Source organism: Zingiber officinale, chromosome 11A (genome assembly GCF_018446385.1).
Source record: "Zingiber officinale cultivar Zhangliang chromosome 11A, Zo_v1.1, whole genome shotgun sequence".
Lineage (NCBI taxonomy): Eukaryota > Viridiplantae > Streptophyta > Magnoliopsida > Zingiberales > Zingiberaceae > Zingiber > Zingiber officinale.
Window position 1 is genome coordinate 22,698,902 of NC_056006.1, and position 24,389 is coordinate 22,723,290.

General features: G+C 38.0%; 1 protein-coding gene across 1 annotated transcript; it reads right to left on the bottom strand.

Annotated features, from left to right (window-relative positions):
- Nucleotides 1–1,696: 1,696 nt before the first annotated feature.
- Nucleotides 1,697–18,767, bottom strand: LOC122031918. Its single transcript, XM_042591150.1, has 23 exons — nucleotides 18,593–18,767; nucleotides 18,256–18,346; nucleotides 17,405–18,172; nucleotides 16,106–16,287; nucleotides 15,946–16,029; nucleotides 15,663–15,797; nucleotides 13,374–13,492; nucleotides 12,968–13,273; nucleotides 12,804–12,891; nucleotides 12,574–12,679; nucleotides 12,385–12,498; nucleotides 8,587–8,750; nucleotides 8,284–8,404; nucleotides 7,479–7,703; nucleotides 7,217–7,407; nucleotides 4,837–5,004; nucleotides 4,654–4,759; nucleotides 3,836–3,973; nucleotides 3,563–3,727; nucleotides 3,283–3,483; nucleotides 2,585–2,779; nucleotides 2,434–2,505; nucleotides 1,697–2,350 (listed from the first exon to the last, which is right to left on the bottom strand). Exons 2-23 carry the CDS (start codon nucleotides 18,301–18,303, stop codon nucleotides 2,198–2,200), a joined length of 3,849 nt encoding a protein of 1,282 aa, XP_042447084.1. The 5' UTR covers nucleotides 18,304–18,346; nucleotides 18,593–18,767; the 3' UTR covers nucleotides 1,697–2,197.
- Between the last annotated feature and the right edge of the window lie 5,622 nt (nucleotides 18,768–24,389).

Consider the following 24,389-nt stretch of genomic DNA (forward strand, 5'->3'; position numbering starts at 1 on the left):
AGAGATTTACATGATTTTCCATAAATCTGGGTGACGTAAGCCAGGATCGCACTTGCCCGAGACAGCCCAAGAAAAGATTTCACAAGTATGGATGTTCGTTGTTCCAATCAGATTGAAGGAGCATACCTACGGCCGAACGACAAGTTTCAACAGGCCGATCGACAGTGAACGGTCGCATTGCGATTAGAAACTAGGTAGTGCCGAAGGCCGATCGGGTGGAGAATTGCTCAGACAATTGTCCGGTCAGGCGCACTTACAACCTTCTTCAACTAGACTTGAGGGGGAGGCATGTGATGCGGTGATGAGGAGGGGCCCCACCCCGCAGAAGATAGCTACCACGGTGGAGGTCAAAGTCAAGGCGGCTGACGCTCAGATATCCTCGGACAATCGGGCGACCATGCCCCGACCAAAGGAAGAAGGTTCCGATCCGATCTCGCGTTCGACACGGGGGAGGAGTCAAATGACCAACGCTTAATGGAGTAGACGATGTATAGAAGTCGAATCGAGCGGCTTCCCCACTCAACGAGGCAGCAGGGCTAGCATTGGTAGAGTTCAAACTTTGACTAAGCGGCTACCCCACTCGACCGGGCAGTAAGACTCGACATTGACAGAGCAGAATTCGGCCGAGCGGACGTGACACAAGCATAGTGGAATTGCAGTCGAGCGGACACACGCACAGGAGTAGCGAGGTTCTAGCTGACCGGACGGGGCACCAGAGAGGCGGAATTCCGACCGAGCGGCCAACCCACTCGGTCTAGCAGTGCACTCTCTCTGATATCCATCGACATCCTTTCGAGAGTTGGTGCCACCGACACCGGGCATGGATAGCCAAAAGATCGTACAACGGAAGTTTCCACTGTTACGTCAAAGATATGCTCGGCCTGTTGCGGTACTGTGTCAGTGACACTTTACTGACAAGTATTTTTAGGAAAAACTAGGGGAAGCGTGCCTGCCTTGGGGAGCATGCACGCGTGCTACTAGAGCTCTATATAAAGGGGGGTCTAAGTATCGACGGAGGTATGCAATATTCATTGTTTGCGCGAAGTCTTCTTGTTGCTCCGTCTTCTACTTTGTCGTCGGTGACTGACTTGAGCATCGGAGGGCCAACGCCGGGGACCCCTTCTTTGACTCGACACTGATGTAATTTGTGTTAATTTTTTTTAATATTTTTTCGTCCATCCAAATCGGACAGAAAATAACTTTCTTTCATCCATTCTCGTATGAGTCACAATCTAATTATATTTTCTCTCAATCTTCTTGTGGTACAGCTCGCAATCACAAACATGCCTCACACGCAATCGTGGACACCCTCCCTGAGCGCGCGATGTCACCTCATGAAACCATCGACAACATCCCTGCACAAGCGCCGACCTCAAGCAACAGACCTCGCATGGATGCAAGTGACGGCCATGCACAAGGTCGCTTTACCGGGCATGAGTAGCACCCCGCACAAGTACCTTACCCGAGCATGGGGATGTTTTTACCCTTCATCTTTTTCCATCTCTTCATTTTTTTCCCCCTCTTTTCTTTCCTTCATAATTTTTTCTTTTCTCCATCCTTTCCCTAGAGAATTTTTTCCCCATCTTGAATTGCTTTCCCTTCCTATTCCATCTTTTAGTCCCCCAAAACTGGCCTCAAGGCAAACCAACCTTGAAAATAATACATCAATAAGACTTAGAAGAGGAACATTTTCGTATGCAAAATAATGCATTCATTACAAGTAGAAAATGTTCATAGGTTGAACCATATATTCTTCACTGGCTTAGTTTCAACAATTGGAATCTTGAAAAAACAAGAGTTCCGAACACAACAAAATATGGAGACTACTTTCTACTTTTAGCCAATTGGATACAGAGTGAAGAGACAATATGTACTTTAATTACTGTTATGCATATGATGGAATACTCAAGCAGATCCTAAGCAAGTGACCTAACTGAATACTGATACAATATACAAAATCTCTTCATTTCTTTTTGTCTCTCTCTAAGGAACTTGGTTCCGGATTTGAAGCAGTTCACGGTTTAGATTTCTTCAAACTTTCTTGATGTGCTTGTGCATGTACAGAAGTATTCAAAACTGAAAGATCTTGAAGCAATTACTTGTAACTCAGAGCTCTTCTACTGACATTGTGTTGAGAATACTTCGAGAAGTTGCTCTCTTTTTTAATCAATGCTTGCCAGATATATACAGCCTAAGCCTAATAGTAAAAACTTGAATCCTTGTGAAGCGCTGCATCCTTACAAAGCATTGATCGCACCTCCAAAATGGATCTGGGAGGCTCCAAATCCTTCTCTTGAAGAACATTGCCAAGTAATTGTTGCATCTGGGATGCAAACGTATCACCCAGTACCTGCACAACCAAACCATTATGCTAAAAATTGAAGAAAATTCAATGCTAATTATGAAGTTGAAATTTAGAACCATGTTACTTACTGCAATCGTTACTCGTGCACCTTTATACAATGGCCTATTTTCCTTTCGGTTCTCCAGGAATTTGAGAGCATCCTGTGTGCCAGAGACAGAATATTTACAATTACCGATCAATAGGCATAAATTCAAACGAATGGGTTTCATGAAGTCTTACCTGGCCCATCCTATCCCAAAAGCCTCGGCACACTGCTACAAAAACTTGCACCTCAAGTACTTTATGGAGCTCATTAATAGTTTGAATTAGAAGATCCCTCAATGGTTGCATTCTACTACGGATATCTGATTCCATTGCAGCATCCTTGGAGTCTTGAATGATCTTCTTGAGTTTTGTGGTGCTTTGCACTCGAGTCTGAACATACCAAATAAGAAACATAAACAGAGAAGGTTCTTTGTTTCAGAATACGAGAACAAAGGCAATGATAATGGTCAGAAAGACATTACCAAATTTTTTTATAAAGAAATAGAATTCCTAGATTTCACCAAAGATGTTCTGCCTTACCAAAACTTTTTATGAAGGAATAGAATTCCTAGATTTCACCGAGAGGGGAAACTATTGATTCCATTAATCACAAACTAAAATTACGCGGGTCAAAGAAATGGATCTCTGTGTCGGAGATAAGTGTTATGGGTGTTTGGAAACACTTTCACAGATGTTTTGCCTTATAGTTGATAAACTCTCCAGTCCCAAAAACTTTACCAACTGCTTCCAAGCATCAATTTTTCAACAATGTCAAATTTTAAATAATGTGCTAACATGATATCATGCAAATTTACAAGTACCAACAACTTGCAATAGTTCATGAAAAATGGGATATAGATTAAAAAAAAAGGAAAAAAGGTGATAGAACTTACATTCTCCACAAGTTTTTCTACTACTGCCTGCAGAAAATTTCTAAATTTGGCTCTCAATGTCACAGTTACTTCACTAAGCTGTTCACCAGGCACTGCATTCCCACCATCAGGTATACAAGAACCCCAAGATTTCAACTGCATTTCTATCTTGGGTTGCAAGACTTCAAGTAGTCTTTTCATGGTATTTAACAGAATCCCTAACTGTAGTGTAATGTATAAGCAATCATTCTATAAATCAGAAACTTTTAAGGAAATTTTGAAGCATCTCAGGAGAACTTACATCATCAGGGACAGCGTATGGGAGGCCAGAATTTCTTTTAGCAATTTTTTGAACATATTTCAGGCCAAATTTCTTTGGTGTCAAACTGTCCTTCAATGGAGCCAAGACATCTGCATATTGCTTTTCCAGCGCTTCAATTACTGCCTTCTCAATATCTGCAATAGCCTTTGTAATTGTAGAGAAATGGAAGTAAGAGTTCAACACAATTTTCAAAAAATTCGTAGTAATTCAGATTGAGGTAATGTTAAAAATTGAAACTTCGTTGAAACCTACATTTTCAAGAACAAAAGTATACTCTGGCCAGCGGCAAATAATAACATCATACTCAATCAGTGTGTCTTTCAATCGGTCATACATGTCATCCACAAAAGGAGTGGTCATATGCTGTGTGCGAACACCAGACCATTTCACCTGGTAATGAACAAGTCAACAAATTTTTAAAAAGAACGAACTACACAATTGTGGGAATCTGCAGGATCAATATAATTCTGAGACAACTAAATGACAACACTTCCTCATTTATATTTGAAAGTATCTATGGCAGACATTAATTTGTGAGCCACAGCAAACAGTTTTCAGTTGACACCCATAAAAAACATGATTGGTTAAGTTTCATTCCAAGACATCAGTAAAGCACAGGATATGTTGCAGGTAATGACATCCTATGGAGTACGAAGTCACCAAGTCAAGTTGGAATAATCATCACTATACCCAGTGCACTACTTTGATAGGGTTGGTGAAAATTCTACCAATTTCAGTTTACAGTGTCTTCCCTTTGGTTTCCATGAGCAAGTCTGGGTTAGCTTTACGTGTAAGGAAACTTTACACTATCAGTCACCCAACCAACTTTGATGCGTACCAAAAATCAACATTGACGCAACAAGGATTCTGTGGGAAAAAAGAAACTAGTAGAAGATATGCTGGATGTGAATGATTCAATCATCAAAAGCACAAATAACACAATGCATAAGGCAAATGAAATTTAAGATGGGCATCTCATAATTTCTTTAACAAGAAAGAAATTAATGCTTTAAGAGCAAGAAAGAAGTAAAGATAGAAAATGTGACAGAAGCATCAAATGTACTTGGCACCTTATCTAATTTGCAGGACTCAAGTAATGCTAGGCGCTTATCTTGAATCCACAAGATAATATACAAGTGGAATAACTCCTTTGCATCAACACCTCCTTTGACAGGACTAAGTAGAACAAAACAAGAAATAATTAAAAGGTATACAGAAAGGAAGAAAGTAAAGAACAACTCAATATTGTTTACCAGATATTCCAGCTTGTTAAATTTTTCTGGAAATCTGCAGTAGCAATTACAAGATCTGCCACAGGTTGTGAAGGGCCACTAGGTGGGCATGCAACAAGGAATGACCGTAATCTACTAGAGAGCTCGACATTATAAATCGATGCAGATAGATTTGGTAGATCTAGAAAGCTGCAATAAGGAGGTAAAGTATCAACATCAATGTAAAGAAAAGTAACAGAAGAGGAAAGGTCCCACAAACATAATATCAAGAGGCATTCATTACAGGAATGTGAGTTAGAAAATCTTCTGAATGCTATTAATTGCCCTTAGATATTAAAACTTTTGAACTGTTAAACTATTCAGATGTCTTGTGAGATCACAAATATACCAATAGGATAAGTTCTTAATAGCATAGCCTTTGAAATCATTGTACAACAGTAAAATTTTAAAAGAAAAATCCTGACTCTTATTTTATTTTCTAATTATTCATTTACTTGACTCTCCCTCTTGAATTTATATAAATAGAGTTATGCCCAAACAAGTTGAGCTTTGGGGGTTATGATAGCCCAGTCTAATCATAGCAGAAAGAAAGAACACTATAACTCATTTGGTAACACCGAAACTTACACTAATATCATGTTTGATTGCCTGAAATGTTAACATTTCCTGCAAGTAAACAACTTTTTTACTGTTAGTTTGATACATACTAGAACTTCATGAGACTTTCTCAAATTCCATTTTCTTGGTACTTTTTTCATAAAACCAAAAGGAATTTGTCAAGAGCTCCTCATTTGTGTTGAAAAAACAATAAAAAGAAACCAGTTATCTCTTTATTACTAGTAGTCTGGTTGAACTTGATAATTTTAAGTATTTATACTGGAGAAGAAACCTCAATAGCAGTTGAGTTTGTATGTAAAACAGATATTGACAAAACAAACACAAGTATAAAACTCAGTTTGATGAATGAGGCAAAAATCCAAATCTGGGGAAGCTTAGGAAGTGGATATGTATGGAGCATGGGAATTGAATGAAGTGAGATTTTGGAAGGACTTCTGTCTAAATACAGAACGGACACTGGAGGATATTGCAGAATACTTGACGGGCAAGATGAATAAAATGTAGGGGATTTAGTGAATAATGATGGACAGTAATGGGAGGAGTTTCAGGCTGTGCTACCAAGGTTCTTACAGAGATTGCTGCAAACAAAATTAGGAATGGCCCTGAACAGGAGGATATGAGTTATGAATCTACTCATCAAAAAGAACGTAGCACACGAGAAGCATAAAATTTTGCTTGTTGAAAGGAACATTCAAGAGGGGAAGAACAGATCCAGAAGAACATACGGAGATAGGAAGGGCCAAAAGGAATATGACTTTCTAGGGAAAGTGACAAAACAAAGGTTTACTTGCCAACTCTGAAAGATGTAGGAAATACATGAGCATCCAGGCCAGCTATCCAAGGTGCCCTGAGCTGAAGGAAATCATAACGCATGGAAAAAGTTAACTGTTAAGTTGCAAGGACAATATGGATCGAACTAATTGGGATTTGGGAGACAGAAGGAAGAATTATTTGAGGAGAGCATTAAAAGGAGTGGATAGAGAAAAACGTATCCAGGAAAGTAGAAAGAATTCTGCTGGTGGAATGAAGTACTCTGTTTGTAACAACAAGCTGGAATTTTTGGTACAGAGAAACAAGAGAGTTCTAGAGAATAACTTTGAAGATCTGAACCATCCATGCAATCACATAAGCAGAATGGCATTGGATATTGGCAAGTAGAGGGGTACATGGTTATGATACAAAGGTAGAAATGGTGAACAATGAGTGAAATACTAAACATGAGCATACCTGGAAACTGAAAGTTGATGCAGTACCTGATCCACTCTATGGAATTGCAGGGGGGCTGAATTGGAATTTCCTCAAGTCAACCTTCACAGCAGAGATCCACATTTATAGGATCGGAGAAGGTGAGGAAATGAGAGCAATCAAAGTGAGGGCTGAGACTGATAGAATAGAAGGCAAAATGCACATTGGTTGGCTAAGGAAGCAAAGAGTGCAAAAAGCAGGAATACAAAAGTCCAGGAGCTGAAACCAGAGTGGAGACAATTTCTAGTAGGAAGCAGAAGTGAGAAGAGACATGTAATCATTTGATATTTAATAAATATAGGTCTGAGGGCCTTTCTTTTGACCAAAAAAAAAAGACATGAGTGAATTTCTGTTACAAGTGTCTTACATGATCTATAGTGGGTGTTGTATGTTAAACTACAAGATCATCTAAAATTTTGCCAAATGGCATAGGCAAATTTCTGTTACAAGTGTCTTACATGATCTATAGTGGGTGCTGTATGTTAAACTACAAGATGTAAAATTTTGCCAAATATGAGTACAAGGGAAAGATAGCCACCTTGGAAGCACATGCTGTTTATGGATTTCAATATCAGTAAAAATTTCACTCTGTATGTTGAAGCATAGTGTCCTCATTTTCTGGTAAGCATTAGCAAAACCAACAACATCCATCCTATTTGTTTCACTGTTGTTTGCTAAATATTCATCAGTTTCGAGCAAGTGTCTTCTTGAGCGCTTCTTAGCAGCAGTCTAGAAATAACAATACGATATCATTATAAGTAATATAACTGTAGTATCAACTGAAAAACTATATTGCAAACCTGAAAATAACCGCATAGCTTAAGCTGAGCCTCTGGAGTCAGGATATCATGAAGAAGAGTGAATAGCTTCATTGCAGGTATCAATGCAGGTGCAGGATATCCAGTGGCATGTCGAAAAACTTCTGACATTCCAGATGTTAAGGATTCATCAAGGGACTTGTAATTCTCAAATACAATGGCAAGAATTTGCTCAATCTGGTCCTCAATTTCACCTAGAATACGATTCTGACAGTCCAAAGATAATCAAGTCAGGTAACATAAATGGCAATGGTCAATAGCTCAGAAACTACTGATCAGAAAAAGAAGGAAAAGAAAAACATGCCTATCCTACACAGCAAACACTGCCACAAGACCCTACTTTTAAGTAAACTAATATCACATTCAAGAATGCATAATATCTGGGAACTACAACCTGCGCCTTTTTAGCTCAGAGACTTTGGGTTGAAAACAAAATTGCATATGAATTAATTCTGCTTCAATTAATAAAAGTGATGTGAAAGCCATAGCATAACACTCTTATTATTTTGGAGAAATAGAATAAGATTCCGTGTTCAAACTTTCATGCCAAAGAGAATTTACCAAAACATTCTTAGAACATGTGTGTTTGCTGAACACAAAATACAAAAAGTGTTTACTATATCTGTATCAGGTTGGAGTCTTTCTTTAACAAGATAGAACATAAATCATTCTGCATTTGGTATTTCCCCTTTTCTGAAGGAAAAGTTCCCACAATGGAATTAGAAATGCTGTAATAAGAAAAAAATGCAATCTTCAGACCAAAAAAACACTTTACAAAATAAAGGACCTCTTGATGACTTAGTGAGTTCTTATTGCGGCTCTTCAAAATTACAGGTAGCAGCAGATCATGAACCAAAGTGAGACAGTCAGCTGTCGGGGTTGCAACATCCATTACGTAAGAAAGGTACCTGGCAAAATACAACCCAGGTAAAGCATGGTTTGCTGTAAAAGAACCCAGACATGGAATTCTAAATCATAATAATGCCTTCAGCCATTACAAAATTCATGGCAATAATCCAACATGAAACAATTCACAAATAATATGAAGTCGAGACGCATGATTTTTCTACAAGAACTTTCTATTCAGTACCTTAATTTTGTGTAAGAATCTGAAACCCCATAGTAGGAGGAAAATTCTGTCAGTAACCATTTCCATGATCCATGCAACAATAGCCTCCTTTGCTGGAAGTGTTGGGCTTTCATTGCAACTTCCAGGACAACATCATATGCAACTGTTTCTGCGACAGAACCACACTGCAAAATACATGTAGCATCCTCACAGTTGGTAACTGAAGGAAACAAACCTATGCAAATAAGAATTTAATTGAATAACCAGTATACAGATATGGGACATCAAAAACTAATTATTTAGCACTCTGCAACCTTTCAGCAAAGCAGACTTAAGCAGTTGGATGATATTTAAACATCTAGTTCCACAAACTATACAAGCAAATTATCACTCTGCATCTTATTATCTAATAACTACCTTCCAAGTATCTCCCTCAATTTTAAATCATCAAACAACAGTTCTGTTATTGAAAGTGTTTATTTTTGTGCCCTTCTAAATCAAGCAAAACAGTTAAACATGAGGTATGAGAAAGATCATCTTCATCTATTATCATTTATGTATTACTACCACCTCTCAATCATCTTCATGTCAGTACATGTTCATTTTTGTTATAAAAGTGAATACCAAAAACATAAGAAAGGACCATTTGCACCCAAAGATTTCAGATTGAACCACTTTGTTATTCTTCCTCTTTGTTAAATAAGAAGGATCAGGAAGCATGTCTTTCAATTTGTTTTTTATTTGGCTTAAAGATGCTACTTGTGTACATTAGCTTTCCTGGACGAGATTCCAGGAATCACTTCAATGAGGGAAAAATGGAATCAGTCTATTAATTGTATTTATCATTTAGAAGGTAGTTTAGAAGTAATTTGCTGATATTTAAGTGTAACCAAACTAGCTGCAATTGTCAATGATGCTGACAATCAACGACAATATTTCCATTTTAAAATCTTCAAATGGTTCTGTTTCACATCATTCACATATGTCCATCACAAATGTGCGAGATTATTTTCCTCAAAAACACATCTCTTCCTTTGTGTACAAATAGTTTGTGTCATCACTCCATAGTTATTGAAAGCGCGAGGTGCCTAAAAGGGCATAAGTGTTGTGGGTCTGTGGCACTAAGCACAAAGTAAGGCGCACGCCTTATCGAAGCAAGACGTTTTGGGTATAAATTTTAACAATTCAAACATATATAGAAAATTTCTATTAAAATATTTCACTAATAAAATCATACAAAGAAATATGTTAATTAAAAACATGGGATAATATATATATATATATATATATATATATATATATATAAATTAATGGGACAATTTTATTAGAGTTTAATTAAACCCATTTAAATTATCCCTATTATAGCTAGAAGTTGATTGAAATTATTTACTTATGTTTTATATAATTAAAAGCTTGTTACAGGTCGACCGTGATGCTAGTGTGAAGCCTCCACCGCCTCGGCTAGGTTCGCGCAATGCTTCCTCCATGGCCGTGGGACTCACATGAAGACTCTGTTGTGACCGTGGTGCTTGTGTGAAGCCTTCGTCATCGCCGAGCTCGTGCAACGAGTACTCTGCGGCCGCGGGGCTCACGTGAAAACTCCATCACAACCGCAGGGCTCGCATGATGCGCCTGCAGGGTTCACGCAACACATCCAACACGGTTGCGAGGCTCACGCGACACATCCGCCGCGGTTGTGGGTCCCGCGCAACGTGACAGCTGTGGTTGTGAGGCTAGCACAAAGCCTCCACGGCCGTCGCAAGGGTTGGGCTTCCATTGAGTGAGTAAAATCACGCTTTACGTATGATTGTCGCCTCTCAAAGGTGTGCGCTTAAGCACACTTCTTTGAAGTAGTGCGCCTGGACCCATGCGCAAATGGCGCGCTTGCCTACATGTTGCGCCTAGGTGCAGCCAGACACGCAGTTTTCACAACTATGAAGCACTCTAGGATATTTAACCATAGTACTAATGTACAACGTGTAGTACTTTAATTGTGTGTTTTGACAAATGAAGTTAAAATCTATAGAACATTATTTCCAAGCCACTGTACTACCCTTCCCTTGTTTACCTAGCGTAGATGATGAGTGGAATCTAGATCTAATGTATATGAAGCCTCCTCTCCCTCAAGACCGACGGTACCTTCAATCCCTTATTGGCTAAGGTCACCCTCCATGTTGACTCCTTCGTCCACACCCCACACCATCATGTTGACTCCTTAGTGACCTACATCCTCGAGCTCCTCAGTGTCAGCCATGTCAACTCCTTAGTGCTCTGCATCCTTGACATCATCAATGCTTGCTGAGTCAACTCCTTCACCCCTGTCCACACCGCTGAGTTCGTCTTCATGCTCTCCCACATCAGCACAACAGCAAAGTTAACCATATGCATGCCAATGCAGTGTGTGCAGTGCTCATTGATGCAAGTAGAACTGGTGCGCCCAGTCATCACAGCGGCCGGGGGAAGCAAGGAGGGAGGTATCCAAAATCATATGGCCAAGCATTGGGGACAAGGATGAGGCCGGAGTGATGACAGAACACAATATAGGTAAACAGTATTTCCTTCCCTCTCTTTGCCTTTCTTTGATTTTCCTCACTTTCTTTTCCTACCTTTTCCCTCAACCAAAATGTAGGAGTACTTCTACATTCTCCTTTAAGCTTGTCAAAGGCCTCGCTCAAACACCTTCACAAATGCATCTACTGTTTCTTATGCTCCTATATTGGTTCCTCTTACATCTCTATTTCAGGCTCCCAACTGCCCTTGTTTGCAGACTGGTAAAATCATTTAGCAAGAAACCCACATCACTTGTTTGTCAATCCAAATATCTTAATACAGTTATCTTTGTTCTTTCCTCACATTGCTAGTAACTGTATGCAATCTTGACAGCAAGTAACTCAGTAAGACCGATAGATTGAACCATGACAAGCAGCACAAATAAAAAAGTAGGTACTCTCAGTCTCAGTTAGGGTGGACACTATGATCTTAATATGAAAGAAAGTTGGTCCGAAGTTAGGTTCAAAGTGAGAATGCAAACACAGAACCACAATCTCTTGAAGTTCCAATGTTCAATTGATCAGATAACTGGAGCAACATAAGGAATATCATTCTTAATGCAGAAAAGGGCATCAAGACCAGAGAGCCATTAACTCTATTCGTATATAAGACAGGGAAGAGCTGTATTAGATTTTTGACATAGAATTGTAGGCCATAATATCACCCTATTAAGATATTGGTGTAGCACAGGAAAAAAAAAATTGTGTTAACAAGCATGTGACTGATTTAACCCCTGAAGTCCTTATGTTTGATATGTTTGGTGAGAAACTTCCGTGGGGCAAGCCGGTCACCCCTAGAAAAAGTCGGAATAAGTTGAATATCTGGTGCCAACTAAAAAATAAAAATACTTGATGTCAGAAAAAATTTGAGAATCTAGTCCGGCAAGTTTTGCCTACAAATGTATGAAAAATAAATGTTTTACCTAGGAAGAGACCCAACGATAACAATGAAATTATCTGATGAATAATTAATATAAAAAAAATCAAAGCTCAAAAAGAATCAAGAAGGGACCCAATATCAATGCTGGGCAACCTTGCTGAGCAATATATTTCCAGCTTTCTAGTGCATTTTGCTCATATTAGAATGGTTCAGCAATCCAAAAAACACCAAATTATAATAATTGCAGAAGTAATCATGATTCATGACTACATAGCATTCAAGAAGGCACCTAAAACATGGTTGGTAATCCATCAGGACAGTTAAAAGGACGATTATCATAGATCTTTTGTATTGTTCAGAACCAACAAAAGAATAATCAAGCCTTTATACCTTCAAGCCATTGTTTTCATCAGGACTAGTTGTGTAATTTATGTATAATTGTACACGCCCAACAAGTTCATGCTCTGGTTCATGATAGATAGGCCACCATCGAAGTTTATCACTCTGCATGAAATAGAAGGGTCAGTCTGACAATCATGCAGAAGCTGATAAAATGAACATGGGCATAGTTATGTGTACAGGATCATCTGCAATACAGGCCACTTGTGCTACTACTCGACCACAAGATTTGCCTTTGGAATCATAGACATCAATGATCAAATCATCGCCTAAGCTATCAGGAAAGCTGCACATTGCAGGAAAATACATTAGAACCCCTATTTAATCTTTTAAGATGCGGGAGTAATTTGATGTATGTTCTGATCAGTGATATTTCACCAAATATATTTCAAACAGAAAAGAGTACATACAAGACGTGTGTGTCACCAGATCCAGGTTGCATCTTGACACAATCATCCTCAGGTGAACTTTTTAGCTTTAACTGACAAGAGTATGTCTCTGAGAAAACCAACAATTGATGAGATAATATCACATATTTCACCAATCAACTTATAGTTCAATTTAAAACACAAACCTTCCATTACTTCATATGATGAATTACTACTACGCAAAGTACTAACACCAATTTTAAGCAGCCCAGACACCTGTTTGATATACTGTGAACTAGCATGCATGTAAGCCAAGCTGTGCCTTGAGAAAGAACTATTTGCTGGTAGATTTGGCATAACTCGAACTTTGCGAAGTGATTCCCATCCTGATGAAAGAGTTGCTTGCAGACTGGACATGCGGAACCGAAGAGACTCCAGTTTTACAATTGGTTGTCTAAATGATGAAAAACTGCATCCAGAGGGCATATCTAGTGCCATTCTGACCTTGCGGACTACAAAAAAGGAACAAACACCATAAGAAGCATTTTCACAAGGAAGATAAAAATAAATTGATACAAACTTAAAATAGTATATGAAGCATAACAACCACACCTTGGACCTTCATCTTGCCTATGATCTTTTTTGGCTTTGGACCAGCACCTTCACAAACAAGCTCCGATGACCTTTTTGCTAGAAGTTCCTCCTCAGATTGTAACAAAACTTGGCGCACACTACACAAATGTGTAGAAAGGAGTATAAATTTTGTTCTTTGTGCAAAACAAGTTTATTTAGGTGTTGTAATATTTAGCATCATTGCAATGATGTGGCAATTGTCTAGGTAGTAGGTAAGTTACCTAGGCTTGATTGTGAAGCATTGTAGGAAAGACTCCTAAGTCTTATTCTATCGATCAATTCGAGTCCCATTGTAGCAAAAGGTAATTACGCTCACCTTAAGCGCGCCTCACACCCATCCCCAGGTTATATGAAGGGAGGTAAATCATGGGTCAGTTGATAGTTAATGCCAACGACTAGAGGGTGGGAGGCAATTAGTTCGAGTCCCAAAGAGACTGGTTGTTAATTAACAAGAGATGATTTCCAATTGACTACCTATGTCAATCAATTTAGCAATTTGGCAATTGACTGATCAATTGGACATTGGATAGAGGTTCTAAGTAATTTCCAATGCCCCCAAGGTGTAGCCAAGTTGGTACTCATATGGTAGAGTTGTTTCATAGGCAATTTCCAATCAATCGATTAGAGATGATTTTTAGTTGACTAGATGTATAGTTGTTGTCTTCCAACTATTACATTTGAGGCGATCAAAATGTATCCGCTAGAGAGCTTTCTATATAAATTTTAGAAAGACTTAGCACTAAGAACTTATTGTTTTCCCTCAAAATTTTATGCGCTTAAGCAAATCAAGTGCTCAAAAGGATCCAAGAGCTTGGATAAAGATTAAATGCTTAAACATCTCAAGCTCTTGGCAATTGGCTATCTCTTGCATTCATTGTCATCTTTAGGCAGAAGTGAGATTTATTATTTGTAAGTGAAATCCTTAAACATCAAGATTGTAATAGTTAGTAAAACCTCATTGGTTAGGTCAAGGCTTGAGCTTTATATTGTAGAGGATTACCATATTGCCCTTGTCAACGGGTGATAATAGTGGAACTCTTTAAAGTGACACATTGTATATGTCATAGATCATGGAGTATGAGTGCATCTTTGAGCCATATAATATCTTTGTTTAGCATTGTGTTCATTTTCCTTCATTTCCGCCACATATACACCAAACACAACCAACCAATCAAACACAAGCACACAAGCACTACTAATTAATGATATTGTTTGTGCTTTGTACAAGAATCGAACAATTTTGTGTGTCATCTATTCAACCCCCTCTAGCTAGACCATACAACTGGTTGATTCAATGGAAACAAATTCAAGTTGCTTATTGCAAAAGGATTAAGATTTGTCCTAGAATCTGTCAAACCTATGGAAGCCATTTCAAAATGTGTCTTCCTACCTTAGGCTTTTTCCATCAAATGTCATTATACAATTCAAAAAAAAAAACATTTTATATTGTTTAAAAAGTTGCATCCATCAAAATTATAACAAGAGTCATATCAGAGGAATTCTCGTTAAGGTTTCCAGAAGTCATTCTCATGAGTTTTGAAGAAAAATGCTTTTCTTTAATGAATATTCTTAGTTTTGTCAGTGCCTAAGTTAAGAAGTGGTTTAGGTCCCATCAGGCAACAATGATTCTGACTATAACTGTTGAAAATAGACATGCAATGAATGAGATGCCTAGTCCTTAATTAGAATATTGCTTTGAGTTTGATGATGAGCTTGGTTGCTCTCTCTTCTCTCTCATTTTCCTGTTTCATGTTGGCTTGTTCTACAAAATGCAAATTACTTCTAACAAGTAAATGCCCTCTCTTGTCCAATCATAAACTAGCATCTTCCATAAAATCCACCTTGTTGTACAATTGCCTTACCCTTCTTATAACAAGTTCCACTAACAATGTAAGCATGATTAAAGATATGATTTCTCAAAGAATTAAATCTGATACAAGCCAATATCCTTCACAATCCATCAAGATACACATGGTTAAAAATGTTCAATCCATAATTTGTACATCACTACAATATCCAATTAAATATTCTGAAGGGGGTGGGGAAAATAAGATTTCTTAACAAAGAAAATCTGAAATAACTCATTATCATTCAAAATTATCAAGCTCACATACTGAAATAAAAAAAAAAAAAAAACTCAATGCATATTAACTGATTTAGTATACTACATCAAACATCAAATTGTCCAGGAAACCAGAATTTCCTTTAGGAACCTTTTGCATAATAAGAAAAGCCTAGCTTCAGATAACCAAATATTGTAGAACTCACCAAAATGCATCTCGTAGAAGAGCGCATTCATTGTCCAAGAAAATGGGAGCTTCCATGCAACCTCTAGCCCATGAATGAAGGCATAGCCGCACACAAGCATCATAAGCAATTACAGAAAACCAGGGACCTTGAGCACTAGCATCATTTTTGAGGTGGTCAAACAATCATCCAAGAATTCAATTTTTATGAATTATCAATTTAAATAAATTGTCAGACAGAAAAAAAAATCATTAAATCTGAAACACTGAAAATATCAATAGCAATAGTATTGAAACAGATATACCTTGCATGAAAAGTTGGAAGACGAGCTGGCAATAAACTAGAGGATCTAGCAGCTTCAGTATTTTGACAGCTTCTTTGTGGTAAGCTGGTTATTGGGATACATTAGCAAATTAGACATGCTTTCATATGAAAAATCATTTCAACAGTAAAGATAATTTAACCTGGTAGTTGTTTCAGACTGATTGGTTCTAGAATTGGCATGGAACATTGAGTCTTTCATTAAAATCGAGCCATTTGATGTAGCAGGAGATCTGACAGCAGCAATTTGTTCTGAAGCATCATCGGCTATATTCTTGTCATAGCCATGAATAGGAGGAGCACTTGGATAGTCAGAAAGACCACCCTGCATGCATTACATTGACAAAAGAATCAATCTGAGTCAGCTGTCATGAACAATGCATGCAATAGATGACAAAGGAAAAAAAAAAACAAACAACTTCATAATGTGTAGGGCTTTGAACCTAAATTGTCATATTAGGCAAGAATGAGAACCAAATATGATATAAACAACTAGAAGAGTAGAGATTAATAACGGCATATAAAATGGTATTTATTACCTTAAACATAACCAATAATGGCATATAAATTGGTACTAATTATCTCAAACAAGAATGGCATGCCAGAGATGCAACTTTGAGACAGGAAAGTTCAATATAGACATTTTTTAATAGAGTAACATTCAATATCTCTGATGATTCACAGGAAGAAAGAGGAAAGCTTTTGAAAGATCCATACAGAGCCATTTCAAACCAATCAATTGATAAAGAAAGGGTGACAATCAACAAAAAAGGCATAGAAGGGCATGCAGTTCAAGGAGTGTAGACACTAGAAATGAAGTCTAGAGAACTTATGTATTGCACATTTATTTGAGTTTCCAGATTATTCTTATAATCAAGAAAAGAAACAATAGTATCAGATTAAAATTAAGCACCAAAATCAAAGAACTTTAATTGGACAAAATAGCAAAGAAGAGACAAATGTCAGAATAGAGGCATTTTTAACTTTGTACATCTTAGAGAAGTCTGATTTCCAGAGATTAGAGTGACTTGCCATAAAATAACATGTCACTTGGTCATCTGTGGAATAAAGATCACAGATGATGTTAAGTGGAAATGAAATTAAGGTTCAAGAGTTCAAATTTTACCAAGATCATTTAGTTTTATAAAGATATATGAACTTCTAATATCATACCAGATTTTGAAACTTGTAGCAAAATTTTGGTGACCATTTTGCATAATGTATTTATTTAATGTTTGGTTAGGTTGGATTTTCTTTGCGATGTAATAACATCTTGGATATATTTTACTAAGTATGATATAGCATAATGGAAAATTAGATAATTCATTTTACTATGCCTTTATCAAGAAATCAACGGAGTTGATTAAGGACAATGCCACTGGTTCTAATATCAAAACTGAAAGAAAAAATAATGCTAGTAGCACTGAGAACCAAACTGAAACCTTTTCTGCAGGATCCTCCACAAATGGAATATGTTGTGAATAGCCATTTGAATGATACACAGTCTGTGGGGCTGGATCAAGCTTATCAGAAGGCGCACTAACCCCTTCCATATAGGGAACATTGAGAGTGAAGCTAAATTTTGAATGAACACCACCTTTTGCAGCATTTTCATTTGCATTTGATCTCTGGGGCACATTGCGTGAATAGTTTTCAGAAGCATAGCCACCTCTCAACGGCACAGTACAACCATCATTGCGCCTTTTTACCTGACTGGAAAATTCTAAGCTCTGACCAGAGTCTGAAAGTCCGTCCTCCTCATCCACCTCTATCATGTACTCTGACTGAGTCATCTTCCTCATCTGATGTGGCTGCTTCCTTGTCGTGTCGACTGAAGAGCTGACGTCTGAGTACCCATCACTAGAATAGTAATTCTGTGTAGAGCCAGGACCTGTATGCCTGTTGCGAAAGGCAGGTGGCAGGAATGTTCCATTGGGGACTCTCCTACCAGCGACCTCATCCACTGAGGATGAATCAAAAGAATGGCGTATCTCATAGATCTCCGCTTCAGTATCGGAGGTTTCATCCATGTCAGAACCAGACTGGCTATCTTCCCCAGTCGGGATGGCATGAGACATAGAAATGCTTCCGGGCGGAAGGTGGCCACTTCGGAATTTCTCCGGCGGGGGTATCCCAAGCCCTCTTCCACTGTCTCGGAGGTTGACGAGGGGTTCCATCCGGGGATGCACGCTTGTCGCCGAAGGTTGGCCCTGCAAGAACCATCTGAGTGAGAAAAAAATCTACGAATGGTGAGAAGAGTCACAGGGAAAGAAAGATCATTGGGAATGAAAACCTCGCGAGACCACCGGTAAGCGTGGGGGTCAATCTCCTTTGTAAACATGGACACCCCGGCCGCCGATTACTAACTGGAAAGCTCGCCTCACCTGCACAAACAAGATGAACACCTCACAACTCAACAAAAAAAAAAAAAGCAAAGAAACAAACAAACAAACAAATCTTCATAGAACAAAGCGTGCAAAGAACCAAATCAGTCGGTACCGAGGACGCCCACGAAAATTACAAACATTTCTCCCTAAAAATCAAGAATTTAGGAAGATAACACGGTCTTTTACCAAGAACAACCCAAAAAAACCAAGAAAACAGCAGAATGCACGGGAGAGAAACGGCACCGGGCAAGCGAAGCGACAAAGCGTGAGATCGCCAACCACATAAAGATGAAACCTCGTCGAATGCGATGAGAATGTGGAAAGTAGAGAGATCGATGACAAAAAAGCAAGCGAGGATTCGGAATGCGGAGCGACGGAGAAATAGGGCAGTCCGAACGAAGAAGACGAAGAGGAGGAATCGAGTGCAGTGTATTATTTTTTTTTTAACCAATTCGATTTTTGAAAAAAAAAATAAAACATTCAGTGGGCCCCAAATGTTTTGCCCAGTAATCCAGTGGGAACAAATTTGTAGATGACTATCTATACCTGCGTCGTGGTTGGACATTGCGTGGGTCCCATCCTAGTCTACTCGCTGTTGAAAGTAGGTTTAGAAGGGGTAGCGTCGAAAAATGGATTTCTAATGCTTTCGGAGGCCGCAGTGGAAGATTTTGAAATCGGACCGTTGATCCACTATTTCCTCGGACGAGTGGGAGCGGGTGACAGGGATTGCAACAACTGTCTGCGGAAGGGAGAGTGGAGCGAATCCGCCGCTCACCTTGTCGGTTAGTTCGGCGTTGCTCACCGCCCACGTCCTCCACTTTCCTTCCCAGATTTCGAATTTCTCTCTTGAATGACGAAATTGCCCATATCCTTTTACCATAATCACGAGATTGGAATTAACGGCCTTATTACCATAAATTCATAATTCGCCTAGATTATAAAGAAAAATTCGGAAATAAATTTAAAATTATTTATTTTCAACTAGTAAAATGTCATCCACCGTTCATATCTGAACCATTAACATCAAAGTGGCATGCTTTTTGACTATTGTAACATTAATGTGTTTAATTCTTTGAACACATTAATAAGTATAGATTAAAAAAAAAAATTTTAAAAGTAACATATGTTAATACGCATGAAAATATTAATGACAATGCGGATACTCTTAATAAATTTAAAATTACTTAATTTTTGAGACAACGGAATGTTTTAAAAATGAAGTGCTTTGTGGTTAAGCTAATTCATTGACTTTGAATTAATTAACTTAATCACCTCGAAATTAGTAGATGAACATGCATTTGGGTAATTGTTTACTCTTATCACAGTAAAATGGACAAGCTTTGTAATTAGTAAATAATTGGATTGTTATGTCAAATTACCTAAAAATTCGTCTGGCTTTAAATGAACTTAATGCTCTTCTTATTAAGTTTTGAAGTTTATTTACGTTTGTTAAGGTCAATTAATTAAGTTTGAATAAGTTATTAAATTAAATAAATAAAATGTATATACATTTTTTTAATTTGTTAATGTTTAAGAACTTTTAAAATAAATAAATAAATAAATAAGCTTGTAATTTTCAAACTCAATTGGGTTGAATCTTCTTAATTGTTGTCTAAGACTCTAGTCCATCAAAGAATTTTTTTTATTACATATTGTAAAAATATTTTTATTAAAACAAACACTATTTAATTTATTACACATTGATTATTTTTTATAAAAAAAATACTAGCTCATCCCTTTCACATCCAAAGCCCACTTTTCTTTTCCCAGATCAGTCTATATAACCAAACAAATTTAAAATTTTAAAAATAAATAAATTTAAATTGACAACTCATAATATTTAAATAAATCAAGTTTAACTTGTCTCATTTATAGTCCTAAAAATAATCCAATGTGAGAACTCAACTCAAATTTGGATTCGACTCAAATGTTCCTCGGTAACGATAAAATATATAAAGCTAAAAGATGGATAAAAGCTAAAAAAAAAGTTGCAAAAAAGAAATAATATATAAATATATAAAAAAGGGAAAAAGATTCGTGATGGAAAAGCCAAAGTTATCTTAGAAAAGCATCGAGGAACATGCATAAGTGCTAGAGGAGATAAATTTGAATTAATAATTTGCTTGCGCTTTTTATATTATAAATTATTTCCTTAACCATTTTATATCATAAAAGAACATTTTTTTAAAAAATATATTAAAACAATCGTACCTATAATTTAATATCTAAAATACTCGTATATGTTTCTATGTTCCAATAGCAAATTCGATCAAAACTACATAAGATTAAAGCAGATCTTGACAAACTAGGTATAACTAGGTATGATTCGATCAATTAAATATTTTAGTGAAGAGTGTTGGATGATCTAATAAGATTCGAATTTAGTCTTCACGGAATGTCTCATTTATATAAGGATGATAAATTTATTATAATAGGATAGGATCAATACTCGATAGACACATATCCTTAGAAAAAAATTTTCTCATCCCCTAGCTATTTGATAGTCTTTTATAAGTTGATTCGTGATTTCTCTCCTTTCATATAATCTAAAAATATACTGTAAAAGATACTTGAGATGAATATAATGTTGAATCCCGTGGTAGTTTTGATGTGATCAATCAAATTGGTTTGGTCATGTTTTGTGTTTGATCCCTGTGTCTGAGTGTGCAGGAGCTTAGGAGCGCAGGAAGTCGAGTGGAAGACGCAGCTAGCGAGAAGGACGGCACAGGATGGGAGTCGACGGGCTCGATGCATCCGAAGGACGAGAGAGCTGCGGAAGAGTACACCGGTGGGCGAGAAGAACGTGCGCGGCGGCGTTCGAGGGATGTTAAGCCGGGGAGGAAGACTGCTCGAGGAGAAGGTCGGGAATTGGGTTCGGGTTAGCTCTATTCTGGTTGGTCGTAATCACCCAAAAGATCGGAGCGTCGGAAGTTAAAGCAAAGGAGAAAGTGGGCTGAAAATAAAGGTCAAGGCGCCTTAAACCAGTGCTGGAGGCGCCTCCACCTTGGAGGTGCCTCAAACAGCATTGGAGGCGCCTCCACACTGGAGGCGCCTTCAATATGGTTTGAGGTTCCTCCGACTGGTCAAAATGACCGTTTGTGCTGCGGATAAAGTTTTATTAGCTGACCGAGCTGGAGGCGCCTTGAACCTTGTTGGAGGCGCCTTAGACCCTCGGGATAGACTTTCCAGGAGCTATATAAAGGCCTCTGGAGCTAGGAAATATAAAACAACTCAAGCAATCAACTGTGTAGTCTTTCTTAGCAATAGTTCTAAGCTTCCAAAGTGTAAAATGCTTCTCCGCCTTCAGAGAAGGAGATTCTTCAGTGCACTTTTTTCTTACTGCCTTGGATTAACAACCTTCTTGGTTGTAACCAAGTAAACAGCTGAGTCTCTTTTCGTTTCTGTTAATTTATTTGTTATTATTTACTATTGCTTTTATTTTGAGTTGAAAACTCCGAGGAAGGTATACTTTATCTTTTCAGAAGCAATTCACCCCCCCCCTCTTGTCAGCCCCCGCTGCAACTACAATTGGTATCAGAGCCAGACCGCCTCAGAAGGACTAACCGCCGACTGAAGCACAACGATCAAGACGATGGCCAGAGCGAATATTCATCCCCTGAAGTTCGACGGAGACTTCACGACGTGGAAACGTCGGATGGAGGTATTTTTCAAGACAGAATTTGACATTTGCTTAATTATGAAATATGACCATGCAGTTCCAAAAGATAAAGAAGAAAACACGTGGAGCAAGAAGGAGCAAGCCGATTCTGTCGCCAACGGAAAGGCAGAATTCCACCTGCTTAGCATGCTGCCACCACAAGAGGTAAGTCGAATCGGAAGCTACAACTCTGCGAAAGTGTAACACCCCAAATTTCATTGTTTGGAGTTCTAAAAGTGCTTATAAATATTTAGAAATACTTTAGGAATATTCTAGAAAATTTTAGGAATTTTTATAGTATTTTTATGAAAATTTCGGAGTTAGTTTGATATTTTTACCAAAAGAAAGAAGTTGTAAAAAATAAAGAGGTTCGGCCAAGGTTCGAGCCCACGACCTTCAACCCGATACAAGACTTAAGCGAAGCGCGATAGCCAAGCGCTCAAGCAGGTGTTTCGTGATCAAAGTGATGGCGAAATAAATTTAAGTAATAACCGAAACCGAGAATAACCATTGGTATAAAAAGGAATCAGGTTATTTCCTCACGACCAAAACCCTCTCATCTTCTCCTCTCTCGCGTGCGACAGCGCTGCTCGGGCGAAAACGAAGTCGAAGTTAGGGCTTCGTCTCCGGCGGTCGGCCAAGGGGTAATTTCGTGAGCTCTTCACAAATTCGAGACCCTCTCGTCGAGGAGAACCCGTAGGCACGAAGAAGAGGCCGAGATTTCAAGCCTCTGAAACCTTAGAAGCTTCTCTTCTCGACTGTAAGTTCAAGAACACATAGGTAAGTGCTCTCGCCTGTAGTAGGAGTAGTTTTCGGATCTTTGTTTCCTTCTTTAGTTTGAGTTTTTCAACAGACAATTAATAGAAGTCTAATTCCAGTAAGTTTAGATTTTCTTTTGCTATTTATGGGGTACGAACAACCCCTTACCCTTAGCACGTTAGTTGAGTTTTCTTGCTTCTTGATTGTGCATGTTAGTATTTTAGTTTTTAGTTTTGTTACTGATTTAGGGAGCATGAACAACCGGGTTTTAAGTGTACCATGTTGGTTTACTCTGTTACTGCAATGAATAAGAACAGCTTTATTTGAACCATGACGTTTAGACCTTTTCTGCTTTCCAATTAGCACGGACAGCCTTACCTACGCTCCAGCATACAGTTTTAGATGTTCCTTTAGCATCCCAGTTTGCTTGTTTTTAGTTCGTGTTGAGTGATTGAGCATGAACAGATCACATATTTGATAGTTATAAGTAAGAAAAGACCAAGGATTTAATTTAATCCCAAATTCCAGAATTTGAGATCAAGCATGCACCAAGTGTTTGAAGAAATGCCGAGACACTTCATTTTAGGAGTATTTAAAGATAATATGTATTTTATTTGAAAAGGATAGTACCCGACTTCCGAGGTTGTCGTTAAATAAATCCAGGTGACCAATTCCGAGGTCTTGGCCCTGGTAAGACCAAGGTCTTTACCTTCGTAGGACTGGTGGCTCGCTACCTCAGTTTCTATTAGGGAGCGCACAATAGTACTAAGCCTGGGCCCAAGAAATTATTATTTTGAAGTATAAGAGTATAAGTTTGGGAATAAATGAAATAAGCTTTACATAGGTTTAAAAACCAGCAAGTTTAGCTCTTTTATTCTAGCATGCTATTTAGACTTTCTTACTGCTATTTGCAAGCATGAGCAGCCTTACATGTTTAGCATTTCAGTCTGTTTTGATTCCTCTGTTAGCTTGACAGGTATGACAAGCCGGTCTTTTAGCTTTGCAATATTGATTTCTTTGATTTCGGTTCCTTTGCTATTAGATGAGCATGAGCAGCTTTTCTTTTAAAGCATTCAGTTTCTAGATTCCCTTTTGTACACATGCATATCCGAGTTTTGCGAGTTAGATAGCGCTTACTAAATATCCTCTTATAGTTGGATTTCCTCTTACTGCAAATAAAGGAAAAGGAAAGCTACAGTGAAGGAAGGCGACAAGGAGGTGTGAGATGGATGTGTGATGTCTAGACTATGGAAGCCTTGGGACCTTGCTAAAGAATTTATTAAGATTAATTCCTTATTTAAGTTGATAAGAAAATTTTGGAATCAGATCTTCTATTTCGTGCTACTAGGGGATTCATTGATGGGTTAACTATTTTCCTTATTGTTAGCTAAGGTTGCCTGGAAATTTTGATATGATACAGTCATTACACTTGAATTGCATGCATTAGTTACTGTAAGTTACATGTTCTGTTCTTATTTTCCGGAGCAGTTAAAGGGGGTTAAGTGTTACTATCTTTAGAGTAAGCAATATCAGTTAAGTAGAATGAGTAGTTAAGTAGCGTCCACCCTTAGAGAGTAGTAGTAAGGAGGGTGGTCGTTACAAGTTGGTATCAGAGTGGTTCCC

What these genes read in the sequence shown, in the direction of transcription:
- LOC122031918 (XM_042591150.1), bottom strand. Translation starts at nt 18,303, where the DNA reads ATGTTTACAAAGGAGATTGACCCCCACGCTTACCGGTGGTCTCGCGAG. An exon ending in TTAACAAGCTGGAATATCTG is followed by an intron (nt 4,760 to 4,836) that starts GTAAACAATATT and finishes TGTTCTACTTAG; the next exon opens with TCCTGTCAAAGGAGGTGTTG. An exon ending in AGTCCTGCAAATTAGATAAG is followed by an intron (nt 3,974 to 4,653) that starts GTGCCAAGTACA and finishes GTTCATTACCAG; the next exon opens with GTGAAATGGTCTGGTGTTCG.